The sequence below is a fragment of the Zonotrichia albicollis genome, chromosome 4, assembly GCF_047830755.1.
Source record: "Zonotrichia albicollis isolate bZonAlb1 chromosome 4, bZonAlb1.hap1, whole genome shotgun sequence".
Lineage (NCBI taxonomy): Eukaryota > Metazoa > Chordata > Aves > Passeriformes > Passerellidae > Zonotrichia > Zonotrichia albicollis.
The window spans coordinates 69,055,292-69,069,034 of NC_133822.1; the positions used below are offsets into that span (position 1 = coordinate 69,055,292).

At 41.0% G+C, this 13,743-nt stretch overlaps 1 protein-coding gene across 1 annotated transcript in view; it reads right to left on the reverse strand.

Moving 5' to 3' along the window:
• Window positions 1–13,743, reverse strand: part of LOC102061823 (sucrase-isomaltase, intestinal) — a 60,060-nt gene that overhangs the window by 20,484 nt on the left and 25,833 nt on the right. The window contains exons 10-15 of the mRNA XM_074540024.1: window positions 8,435–8,548; window positions 8,209–8,325; window positions 8,043–8,127; window positions 3,693–3,810; window positions 694–862; window positions 58–174 (exon numbers count right to left, since the gene is read on the reverse strand). Coding sequence (XP_074396125.1) covers window positions 58–174; window positions 694–862; window positions 3,693–3,810; window positions 8,043–8,127; window positions 8,209–8,325; window positions 8,435–8,548 — 720 coding nt within the window. The remainder of the gene's footprint in view (window positions 1–57; window positions 175–693; window positions 863–3,692; window positions 3,811–8,042; window positions 8,128–8,208; window positions 8,326–8,434; window positions 8,549–13,743) is intronic.

A 13,743-nucleotide genomic window follows, 5' to 3' on the forward strand; every position in this document is an offset into this window, starting at 1 on the left:
CACTGTCCACATAACTGTAATCATAGGCTACAGCTTTATGTAACTTTGTTTACTTACCATGTTTCCCTCTGAATTGTGGTTTCTGGAAAATGGATAGAAAGATCCAAGCTGCATCCAGCGCAGGCAGAGTTCGTAGGTAGTGTTGTAGTTAAACCCACAGATATCAGCACCAATCTAAGGAAAAATTGTGTTTGTGATTGTGACCGAGGCCCCACATGAGAGACTACAGAAATTTGCTAATAAAAATAATATTTGGAAATAAATCCCTGTTTCTAATTATTTTATAAGAATGCTCTATAATGATACAAATTTTCCTGTCTCCTAGAGTACTAAGCTCACTGTGGAAGATCCAACTGTATTTCAATAATTCTACAAATTCTCATCCCAATTTGCAAACACAGAAATATATAAAAAAGCCCTAATCATAGAGTACATAATTTGAAATCATAGAGTACATAATACAAAGAGATCAGTTTTGGATGGCATACATTTAGTCAGTCCAAATTTTGCAGTGCTGGTTCTGCTTCCCTTCAGCAGCCAAGAGTGACATTTAGCCTTTTAATCTGCAGTTCCTTAGGCTGTGGGGGCTGTTACTGCTGGCCATCTCAAGGGGCTTGTTTCAGACAACATTTGAGCTAATTTGAAGCGATATTGTGTATAAGCCAGCACCTGCCTAGAGGATGTCAGACTTACAAAGGGAATGCCAAAGAGGTTGAATTCCATGATCCCGATGACAGAGCGGCGCAGGTCCTTCCACTGAGAGAAGTTGTCACCAAGCCAGTGTGCAGTGTGCTTGCCACTGCCAACGAACGTGGACCGGCTCAAGACGTACGGCCGCTTTCCAGTGGCCTGCTTGACAGCACTGCAGAGAAATGCAACAAGATCATCAAAAACAGGAATGGCAACCAAAACATCTTCAAATCAACCTGAGCGTTCAGGCACAATTTCATCTGGAAGGGTACCATCATGAAACAATTATCATTGTGATCCCTACTCACATGCAAATGTGGCTGCCAAACTACAAATAAAAGGAAGATTTACACACTGGCCAAAACAAAACAAACAAAAATCTATCTGATTCACCAAACAATTTGCCTCAGGTATTTTAATCTTCCTAAATAATAATTTGTGTTTAATTTATTCTCAGCAGCGTCTCAAAATGAAAATTCAAACCATAATTTCCTTTCTATACTAGTATATTTACTTAAGTGTCCAATTAGTTCATAAAAAAGAATATAACATGTATTTTTTTCAACATAGAATTTATTTAGAGATTTGTATTGGTAAATAAAGTTCCAATATCCAGGAATTAAAGACATAAAAAAGCTCAACGAAACACAAAACCAAAAAACCAAAACCACACAAAAATATCAAAAGTATATCTAAACATCTTATAAAAATAAGTAATCAATATAGAAAACAAACCTGTCATCATTCAAAATGCCAACCCATCCTTGTAGTATTTTCTCTGGTTTCCTGTCTTTTTTGATATATGAGGTTTCATTACAGATTTAGTGGTACAATGAATTTATCTTTGCTTTTTGAAAATAATTTTGCTGTGTCACCAGAAAATCAGGAGAATGTGCCTTACAAACAAATCTATTACAAAATTCCTCAGAATAGGATACTCTTTGTACATAATTGTACATTGCAGTATTTTATATTGCAGGAACTCAAATTCAACTCTTCTTTAATATAATTTGGGCAACACAATTTAGATTCTCTTGGAAATTCTAGCATGAAATATTAATCATGTTGTTCACCATCTACTTCTTTCTCCCTTTTCTTAATGAGATTTCATCAAGAGTTCTTTCACCTGTATTCATCATGGCCCAGTGTTTGCTCTTGGGTCTGTGAAGGCACAGAGACTTTTAAGTGCTTCAACACTTGCTTCTGAAGCAAAAAACCCCAGCAGCTTTCATGGAAGAAAGCGGAATGAATTAACCTTAGGGGCCATATGCAGCAAGAGGTGCAGTTCTTTAACTGCGAGGGACCTGCTGGTTCTGGTTTGCAGGTGCACTGTTGGGCCAATAACTGCACAAGACTCTGTGTGCTTCATATAAATGTTATTTTGGAGCTTCTCATGGATGTCTTGAGCAGGAGTGCTCTCCTCTGGCTGCCTTTGGCTCCATTTGCAAATACAGGTGCTAATGAGGGCAATATCAGATCAACTCAACTATGATCCAGAGCTGCAAAAACAATTTGTAACAAGTAATTTATTGAATAATTTCAGTCTTTCACAAACCATTGCAGAGCAGGTCCTAATGTTGTCAAATGCATTTGTTGATTTAAATTATTTACAGAATATCATGTGCAAATAACTTTTGGCATTAAGCTATGCACAAACTGATTGCTGCTAGTTTATGTATTCAAATTCAAACCATTTGAAATAGGCCAGATGACACATCTCCTATTCTCTGTCTGCCTTAGAATAATTCTTAGAATTGTGTTTTTATATGATTATGAATTTGTCATTCATTTTCATCCAATATCTTGCAATTGATGCTGGGTGCTGAATATTCCTGTCAGTAATTTCATTTAATATATTCTTTGTGAAGAGTGAATGCAGAAAGGACATACAACCAGCCTTGAAAAGAAATCTATTTGAGAAACCCAAATGAGTATGTACAAAAAATACTTCAGCAAAGTCTCCCAGCTTTGCACCAAAATCAACCCCTGCATATACTTTTGGTGGTCTTCTCCACATTTGGCCGAGCAAAATAAGTTTGTTGGGAAGATCTCTTTGAAGACTGAGGAATAGTAAGAAGTATGGTAAGAAGTCTGGAGTTCAAGGACTTCTTGTTCTTTCTCTCAAAAGCAGAACTGTGCTGCAAACTACTTCTGTTTTTTCCCAGAGCTTCCCTTGCCCTGGACTTGGCATATAAAACACAAACGCATCAACACCAGAATTAGGCTCACCTAACCATGCCCTCTGGATGCTATCAGAATCCAACTTCTGAAAATGAGTGCTAAACGCTGAAACAGGCCACACACGGACCCCTGCTTTGGCTCTTCCATCGTGGAATGAAATTTCCCAGTGTTTTAGCTCAATCCCTGCTGGAAAAGCCATGATCTGCCCATTTCATTTAATCCAACAGCCAGCTTTCCACAGCAACAGCCTGCCTGTGTAAGCTGGCTTTGAGCGCTTCCCAGCTGCAAAATGAGTTTACAGTAGCTGACAGCAACTGTGCTGCAATGCAGCTCTAACCTCCTGAACCAAGTGAGCCCCAAGCCAATCTGCAAAACACTGCCTGCCAGGAACCAGAGGCAGCTCCAGAGGCAGCCAGGGCACCTGAACAGTTTGGATTCTCCACTGACAGTGACAGAAACTCCTCTACCACAATAGTGAAGGCACAGATAAATACCCCTGACACCACACAAGGCTGCTTCTGCTGCCAATGCTCACGGAAGCTCTAACAGGAGCATCTTGGTCTACATATACAAAAGTAGCTGTAAAGTTAGGCCTTATACACACATCCTGATTTAGATGAGAAAAGTAAAATTAGAAAGGATTGTGGTCCTTGTTCTAAGGTTCTTTTTTCTTGAAACTTCTTACTAAATGGCAAACAATGAAACAAGACATGGTTCTGTTTCTTATTAAATAATATTACAGATTTTCCAAGTAACATCAGTGGCTTTTAAAATGCATTTTAATCACCTGAAATCTGATTAGAAATATTTAGAAAACTTACTTGTAAGTTGGTTCTGTCTGGGCCCAGCCAAAGAGAGAGTGTGTGTTGTAGTGGTCCCCAAGGTAAGTCTTGGAGTCAGGACACAGTGTCTTTTCCGACAGGGAACGATCAGAGATGCCTGAGAATGATAAAAACCACTGTAAAATCATATATATCACAATTCAAGTCTCTTCACATTTCTACACATTTAGGGGTGAAAACACCAAAATGTTGGGGAAGAGGAAAAGCTGAAGTGCTGGAGCTGCACTGATTTGAGGTTAGCACATAGCCACAAATACTTGTTTGCACACAGGCACGTGTCCTTGGAGAGGGGAGATGACTGAGTACACAATGATAATTAATTTCAAGTTCTTTGTCCAATAATTCAAAATATCTGTACAGGTGTCATGTATTCAGTAAGTAATAGAAAGAAAATTTCTGCTTTGCTGAATTAAGAATATATTGTTTTACACAATGACAAATTTTAGTTAACAAAATATTGCCCAGATGCTGCCTGGTCTTTGATCCCATAGCACAGAGATGCTGGCAAAGCCCATTTGGTGCAAAAAAAAAATCCTTCTGAAAATGCCTCATGAAGTTCAACAGGAAAAGGGCACATGTTTATACATTGTTTATACATGTTTATACATGTTTATACATGTTTATACATGTTTATACATGTTTATACATGTTTATACATTGTTTCCTTCCTTTTGTTCCTTTTAGGGAATTTTTTCCTATAAGCTGCCAGGAAGCACTAATGACTGGGTACCTAAGAAAAACAGAAGGAATGGCCAAGCTCAGGGGAGGAGGACATGTGGTTGCACTTCTCTTAGCTGGAGTTCTTCTGTGAGGGGAGAGACAGCGCAGGAATTGGGCAGGTAAGGGATGGGGCTGGGCAGCTGCTGGCGCTCTTTCTCTGAGCTCCGGAGGAGGATGGTCGGAGCTGCTGCCTGGGGAAGGGAATTTGCTGCTGCTGCCAGAGCCCAGCCCAGGACTGCTTCTTCTGCCGTGGGGTGAGCCTCTGCTCTTGAGAGCAGCCACGGAACTGGGACCTCATTAACAACCACCTCACTAAAAGAGGGACCTATCTCCGTCTGTCCAGGATCCTGAGCTCGCCTCTCCCTGCCCTGCTGGGAGCTGGGTCGCCACTGCTCCGCCCCTGCTGCTTCTTCAGCACTGCTCTAAGTTTTTGCTGCACTGTAGCGCCTCACTCCCTGCCAGCTGAGACATCCTGCCAGTCCAGCTTGCTGCTTCCGAGAGTCCTGCTGGGGCACCGGGACCGGCTGCCCCACGGTTTGTGTGGCAAAGCCTCTCCTCCGTCCCTTCCCTCATCACAACGTGCTGCCCGAGCCCGCGCCACGGCGCCCCCTGCAGGCACGGGGGAGTCACCGCACCTTCCTGCCCGCCGGGAGCCAGCAGCGCCCCTGCTGGCCGTGCCCGGAACTGCAGGCTGTTAGTGGGTTCCGGGTGCTGTTTATTATTAATGCTGCAGCTGCTGTTGGTTTGTTTGCCTTGTTATACATACTAATAAAGAACTGTTATTCCTATTCCTATATCTTTGCCTAAGAGCCCCTTAATTTCAAAATTATAATAATTTGAAGGGAAGGGCTTTACATTTTCCATTCCAAAGGAGGCTCCTGCCTTCCTTAGCAGACGCCTGTTTTTCAAACCAAGACAACGTTATATTTATTTTAAGAGATGGAGTTACAAATATTATAAAATTCCCTAAAAATAAAAAAAGTGAATTCTCAAAAATTATTTTCTTTTTTTCATGCTTAATTAGGTGCATGCACTATTGTAAATATTTCTCCATGAACAAGCAGTCTCCCTGCCTAATCGCACTTCCTGTATGGTTGCAGTTCATTATCACAATTTCTCTGTACCTGAAACGCCATTAGCCTCCCAGACCTGCTGTGCCACTACAGCTACAATCCTTGTGTTTGGATCTTTAGACACAAAGACTCTAGTGTTGGTGATCTACATCAGAAATAACTTAATTTATAGGCAATTCCCAAGTAACTTTGACCAATATGTCTTTGAAGAAGACACTAAGTTTCTGCGGAAAGTCACACTTAATGTCCCAGTGGTTCTTGATTATTAGCCCTATAAATTTAAGATGGGATAGGAGAGAAAATGCTACCACATGAATCATAGGTTCATGCTTTTTTTTATTATGAGTATTTTGTATTCTGCCTCAGTAATACTGATTATTTTACAATTGCATATTAATCTTCAGTATAAAGTGTTTTATAGAAAATTGATTTGAAGGACATCTGGCTTTAAGCAGAAATTCAAACCATGTAATCATGGTTATAAAATTTAGATAAGGAGGCTGAAGGCTACACTGACAAAAAGCCTGAGGCTCTGAGACTCAGACTTGCACAGATGAAATCACCTAAGACAATAGTGAGCTCCCAAAACTCTGCTAACCCCAGGAAGGTCCTAATGTCTTACTGGACTAAACAGCTTAGGGCAGTCTCATACCTACATAAGTCAAAGTCTTGGACAGCTATGAACAGGCACCTATTCCATAAAGTGAAATAGAAAAGAAAGCCCTTAAACAGTGGTTTAAAGTAGATTCCCTACATGTTGGGATGTCATGCCTAGGGCTCCGGGCTGCAGAACGAAGAGCAATACCAGGGAAGTCTCTGGGAAGACCTTAGAGCAGCCTTCTGGTACCTAAATGGGACCTACAAGAAACCTGGAAAGGGACTTTTTTTAAAAGGGCATGGAGTGATAGGACAGAGGGTAATGGTTTCAAGAGAGCAGGCTTATGTTAGTCACAAGGAAGAAATTCTTTCCTATGAGGGTAGTGAAACTCTGAAACGGGCTGCAGAGAGAAGCTGTGGATGCCCCATACCTGTAAGTGTTCATGGCCAGGATGGATAGGGTTTTGAGAAAGCTGGTCTGGTGTCCCTGCCCACACTAGGGGGATTGGAACAAGATGGGTTTGAAGGTCCCTTCCAACACAAACCCATCCACGATTCCATTATATCATTCTAACAAGTCACAAGCAGAAGCAGGGGCATACGTGCATGAGTCAAAGCAAAGAAACTGGGCTCAAAACACTCCTGTCTTCAGTATCTCTCAGTGTCCTTACGTGTCATGCAGGCCTCTAGGCCCGAGCTCCTCCTGGTGGCTCAGACATCAGTGCTAATCTTCACAAAGCTCAGCTGCAGAGGCATGGCTCAGCTGCATGGGCTCACTCTCAAGTCCTCTATTTGTGATGTAAAGGGAGCTCTGCTCTTTTGGCCAGTTTACCCAGTATCTCACATCTTTCATGCAGCTTTGAAGGCTGACCAAAAAATGAAGGTAATTTAAGGCAAAGGGGGAAATTCTCATCAGTTCCTGGGCTTTGATCAAGACTCACAGGGTAAGTATGCAGTGGTTACCCCACAAAGAGAGCAAACACCAAAATCATCATTAAAAGCTTTCCTTCTGCTTTCAAAAATGCACTATTTCTTTCTAATATTTTGTCATGTTTTTGTTATGCTTATGTTTCTCTTATATTCAAAGTAAAAAAAAAAAATTGCCATTTAATAAAGAAAATTTAGAATTCTCATGAGAGTACAAAAGCCCGAAGGGGAAAAAGGGACATTTCCAATACTCCACTGCCAATACTCCAACACTCATGTGTCAGCTTCCTACTGCATATCAACATTGCTCAGGCAGCTGAGCTTTCCTGGGGAAATGTTGGCTGGATTAACTACCACACCACTGGCAATAATCATAGGTACTCATGGCCTCCTGGGGAAGAATGAGCATATCATTAACTCAGCTACTGGGTAAGTTTCCCATAGTCTTAAGCGTTTTAAAACTCATTTTTAGCCTGTTTCTAGTAACACAGTGAAAATTTCTTTCCAAAGAGAAAGGAAATATTGAACTAAGGCACCATCTCCCTTGTCATAGCTTGTGAGAAGGCCATCTCTGAGACTAGCAGTGGCAAGGGTTACTTCATAACTCTGTGGCTGAGTTACCATATATAGGTATCTTGACCTTTTTCTGATGTGGAGCAGTTGCTCAGAGAATGGCAAGAAAGGTAATTTTTTGAGTCCTGTTATGAGGCAGAACCTTGGACAGAGGAAAGTGATTGTTTTTGATACTCCAAGAAAGCTGAGCCACTGGAGTGTTGAACAAATATGTAATTGAACTTACAGAACAGACAGGGAAAGATGGAAAATCAGAGAATGAAATTATTTTTTCCCCTAAAATATAGCCTATCCTGGTTTAAAACAAACAAGAAAACCAAAGAAACAAAAAAAAACAACCAAGGAAATGACAATATTAATGTTATTCTAAAATATAATATAAAATAGGAATAAAAACATAATATTAATAAATTATTTATCACAATGAAATTATACTTACTAGGAGTGTAAGGAGGGTTATTGACTTCAGTATCAGCACATCCGGGTATCTGGCCTCTCATGAAATTGGATGGTTCATTCATATCCTTTAATAAAGAGAGTAAGACACATGAAAATCTTCATTTTCTTTTTTTTAAAGAAGGAAGGGCAGATATAATGAGACATACAATCCAGATGCCATCGTAGTCGAGAACATCCTTGAACTCCAGGCACAACTGGGTCCACCATTCCACTGTCCTGGGGTTGCTGTAGTCAGGAAACACACAGTCTCCAGGAGGCCAGGCCTAGGGGTTACAAATGTAAATCCTGGTTATTTTCCCATTTCTATTGCACTGCTGCTTTATTGTTTTGAAGCAGCACTAACAAAATGCATCACAAAATTAAAAAACCCACCTGCCCAACAGCAGGAGTCACGCCATCAGAGTTGTTCACCCACACTCCCATTTCCTGGCCGAGTTCATAAGGTCTGTAAGTGCCTGGCTCCTCATCCTTGGCTATGAAAGGGTCCTGAAAAGAGTGATCACACTTCCTTTATTGAAATCCCAGAGGTAACAAATAATCTTCTACTTTATATTTTATAAAAATTTGTGTTATGTTTTCTTAATGCTGATTGCAAAAATATTGGAAGCAAACAGCATTAAAATTTAATAGGAGTCGAGAGCAAATAATTTAGAAAAAGTCATTAAGGACATGTCATGAGTATTTCTTGTGTAAGGCAAAAGCAATGTGAAATTACTAAATATCCTCACATTTATTTTTTATGAGACTTTCTATGTTCAAATTATTTTAAGACAGGCACTAGGTTTTTACTCCCCCTGCACCAAGGTCTCTGCTGGGGCTGGGTGCTGTGCTGGACATTCCCACACTTGAGCACCTCTGCATTTCCTCCAAGGCAATCCGTATTCCAGCTGCCTCAGCACCAACAGCTCAATGCTGGAATAACTAAAACTTTTCAAGGGGCTTGAAGCTGGGCACATCCAACCTCAAAAGGGCCCTGTTAGCCCTGCATTCCAAACCGATGTTGGACAAGGATGTCCAAGTCATGCCAGTCTGATGCAGAGAGCCCAATTCCCACCTGCCTGTGGGGCCTTACACCTCTGCCGTCCCCAGGCACCAAGAGCACAGCATTTTACACCCCACAGCTTGTTCCTGCCCCTTCCCACTGCCTGGGGTGGTCACCACCTCCCACTGCTGCCCCTGATATTGACACCAACAACTCCTCTCCCTCAGGATGACCATCAGTAGCCACCAAGCTGGTGCAAAGAGAGCCTGATCAGCTCCTGGGGATGATAAAGGCCCACCCACCATGCTGGAAGTAATAAAATTAGGAACACTTTGAGATGCCAGTGAATGAAGAGGTACTTTGCAACTCTGCCCAGCATTCAGCTGTAACCAAAAGGAGGTAAGTGTGCTTTGCAATACATCCCTAATTGGAAGCAACTCTCTTCTTTGTGGTTTTTAGAACACATAAAGACTGCAGCCATTTTAGTAGGGAATTCTTTACTTTCTCCTCAGAAAATCTTACTTTGTCAGGTTCTGCTCTAGGCAAAACCTTTCAGTTGTGAAACACAATGGAGAAAAACACCATTGAAACAATTCTTCCACTCAATTGTAGCTCCTGCAATAATTTAAGTGAACTTGGATCAAAATGTGATAGAAGTCTAACTAATAAATGTCTTAAAAAGAAAAAAGTATCACACCCAAAATGGTAAATTGCTTTAAAGGCTTGTTTTAAATCTCATTTAAATACATGAATTAATTGCCTGATTTACTTGTGAGCCCTCTGATAAGCATAGCCCTGGTGAGGAAAGTATATTCTCCATGCCTCAACAACAAAAGGTACAGCTAAATCCCTACTTTAAGCCCAAAATTTTGTTTAACTTTATGTAGCTCTAGTGTCTCCTACATAAGGACCATAAGTTTCCATTACATTTTTAACTTGTTCAATAGTCCAACTTTGCAAAAGAGAAAACGGTCCATCTGCAATAATTATCTTATAATTGTGGTAAAGATGTCTCTCAAGGGACACGAAGGCTAGAAGAAGTCAGCTTAATTAGCTACTCCTAATGCAAACTTACAGTTTCCTTCAGCTGAAAGGTTGTTCCAGAGCATAAATCTAATATATTATGCAGGTTTAGTATTGCCCTAAAGAAAACAAAAGCTCTCCATGCCTGCAAGGGTTGTTTGTGGGGAAGGAGTTTCATGCCTGTTAAATCTTCACTCATCGTTTTAGCATTTAGGGGAAGAAGTGCTGAGCATCCTTAACTCCAGCTGACTGCCTGAAGACCTGTGAGCCCCCAGCATGTACCCAGACTGATGCACTTCCACCTGCAGCCCCACTCCAAATATATTTTTATGCACATCCATAAAAACTCATCTCTGTAAATTTTTGTCTCTATAGCTCACACAATTGGACTTAAAAAGGTTAAAGACATCGAGCATTATTTTGAATCATGAGCATGTTGCTCTTGACTCTTTAAGTATTTAGTCACTTATGTCATTCTTAGCTGTTTCTGTTTTAGTATGACTTAATAGACAGTATACAAGGTCTTTCATTAAAGATCCTCTTTAGTAAAAATGTTTATAATTTTTCAATGTACTCATTGTTACTTTAGAACATCTTTGTTTCTAAAGAATATATTTGTTCTGACACAGCTAAAACATGCACAATTCTTTAGTGCAATGATGATGCTTAGGTGCTGACATGCAAAGTCACAATTTCCCCTAAGCAGAGGTGGCCTCTGAAAGAGATTAGGAGAGAGGAGAGCTGAAGGGCTGCATTAAAGGCTCCAGTAATGGAGCCAGGCTACTCAAAAGGGGACCATAGTCACAGAGGGCTCTCAGCACCCGGTGCAAGCATGGGGAGCAGACCTCCTGCTGGTGTGGCACCAGCAAGCACACTGATGGTGGCACAGCTGAGATCAGGGCCCATCCTCAGGCGGGTTGCCTGTGTCAGTACTGCTGGCTGTCAGGATCTGTGCTTTGCTTGTGGCCAAAGTGGTCTTGAGATGATAGATGGAACCCATTCCATAAATCCATTTACTAGAGGTTTTCCATGACACTAACTGGCTGTCAGAGCCTGTTTCCTGAAATCATCATGAGGGAGGCACCAATCTAAATAGAAAATTGTTTTTTCAGTATCCAACTGGATTACACTTGCCTTGATTGCACCCCCTGTGACTTGGGAATGAAACCCTTCACACTGCTCCAGCTCCCAACTCAACTTAGGGGAATACTTTACGTCACTAAAGAATGCTAACAGACAGGTTTTGACAGAGATATCAGCAACTGTAATAAAGTGAAAATAGAAAACTTCAGTTCCAGTGCAACCTATACTTCTCGTTAACTTTTAAACAAAGAAGGACAGACTGGCTCAGCTTTTGCTCTTTTTCCACAAGCTTGGCTAAAGAACTAGAGCAGAGGACAGGCCTCGGTTACAGGTTATAGTGGAAGGATGAAAGAAAGGCTTCCTATTTGGATTCACATTAGCTCACTGCATGAATTAAGAGTTGCTATGTTCCTTGCATCTGTCTATCAGCTGAATTTATACAGCAACACTTCCTTGCACTGCTGCAAAATGTGCCATGTGAGAAACTGAAAGGGCTTTAAAAATATTGCTGAAGTTGAACTCATAAGGAAGAAGAAAATGGATAACTAAACCATGACTGCTTGCCTGTAGCTTCATAGCCAGTAGCAAGTAAAAAACAACTGGAGACATCCCAACAGTGATGAAAAAGACTACCATGTATTTACTAAAATGCAAGAGTGCATAGGAAGAGCTACCCCAAACTCCTGGTATTTTGCTCCTATATTAATGTTTTGCAAACAATTTTGAGATAAACCAATAAACAGACATGTGGTATTTAATGTTACAGCTCTAAGAGATTAGATAATTTTTAGAGCAGTACTGAGGTTACAGAGAGCCTAAACTGCCTAACAGTTAGAGAGAGCAATCAGTCCTGACAGCACATGTGCTCACTACTGCTTAGTTATTTACAATGATGTATCCATTTAATTTGGGTCTATTTTTGTCTTAAACTTTCTCTCCATCAAAGTGACTTAGTAATCTGTTACTATTTAAACGCTGCGCCTTGAACCTTCACTGATGAAAACTGATTTCACTGCTGCACCCCCAAGCTTCTCAGAATGGAACCTTCAGGGGAAGGCATCTTTGGGGACAAATGGCTAGCAAGCAGCATTCACTGTATGCATACTGCTGTATGCAAGCAGCATTCACTGTATGCACACTGCTGTATGCAAGCAGGATTCACTGTATGCACACTGCTGTTTGCATTATCAATATGAAATTGATCACTTGGGCTGCGTGGTTTTGTTTGAGAGTCCTAGTAGTAAATGAAATTATAGTATACCAAAGCAAAGATTAGGCAAATAATAAAAGGTATGTTTAAAGAAACTATCAGAAAAGTCTTAATTAAAAAGAAAACACTGGCATAGCTATCTGTGGAGTTGACTAATCCATCCTCCTCAGTCATGTTTTAAACTTCAAAACAAACTGCGAGAAAAAAATAAGGACAGGAGGGAGGCGCTTCTGCCTTTATCTATCTATTTAACAAGATAATGTGATTTTTAGATGAGAAAACTGCAGTAGCTCTTGCTTATCTTAACTCCAGATAAACCAGCAAGTGTATCTGTGAAAGAGCAACTGTACCACAATTCAGGATTCTGCTGTTCAGTCTCTCTTTCCACAAGCCTTTGACAGGACCTCCAGGGCAAGAAGAGGAACTTGGCCCTTATTTTAACAGGACTGGTTTGACTTAGGGTCCAAACAAGTGGACCTGTCTATCATGATTCAGTTAGATTAACTGAATCCTGGTCTCCTTAAAAGCATGAGCCATCAATATAATTGCAGGTAAATGTGTTTGTTCAGCCTAGCAGAGAAAGGCTAAGGGAGAATACACTTATTTGAATCAGTCTATCAAGATAGAAAATAGAAGGGTGAGAGACTGGCAGTTGGAGGTAAAGACAAATAAAAGTAGTACCCAAATGAACATAGTACCCAAATGAAAGATATAAACTCACCACTTAGGTAGAAAACAGATTTCAAATCTACAGTTACAGCAAAAAGTGCTGAGAGGAGCCCTGTGGGATTGCCTCCTCCTCCTCACCCTGTGGCGGCAGGTCAGCTCAGCCATGCCTGAGCCATGCCTGATCCATCTGCTGGCTCTGCTCACAGCACCCACCTGGGGAGGGACCCTGCCCCAGCAGCTGTCTGTGGCTCAGCTCACCTTGCTGACAGGCAGCTTTACCCTAACGTCTGCCCTGAATCTGTCCTGCTGCAGTCCAAAATGCTTTTCCTCTTACCCTGCCCCCGTGGTTATGGAGAACAAATGGCAGCCTGCTCCGGGGTAGTGCAGCCCTCCTACAGCTAAGCTGCTGGGGGACACTGGAGAGCAAGATCTTGTGAATTTATAAATGGATTTTATTTGATTTCCTAATTTATTTTCACCTTTACTTAAATTTCGATTAAATTGGTCTCCAGTTTCCTTGCCACCATTGGTGCTCACTTAGCTATTGTGACAGAGTCATTTTGGCACAAGGACATGTACAGGGAAGTGCTGGAGAGAAACAGCAAATTTTGTTGGAAAAATTTACTGGGGAAGATGGAAAACTCCAATTTTCACTTGTATCCAAATTAATTCATTTGTCCATATGCCAATTTTGCTTAGAGGTTCAACATACAT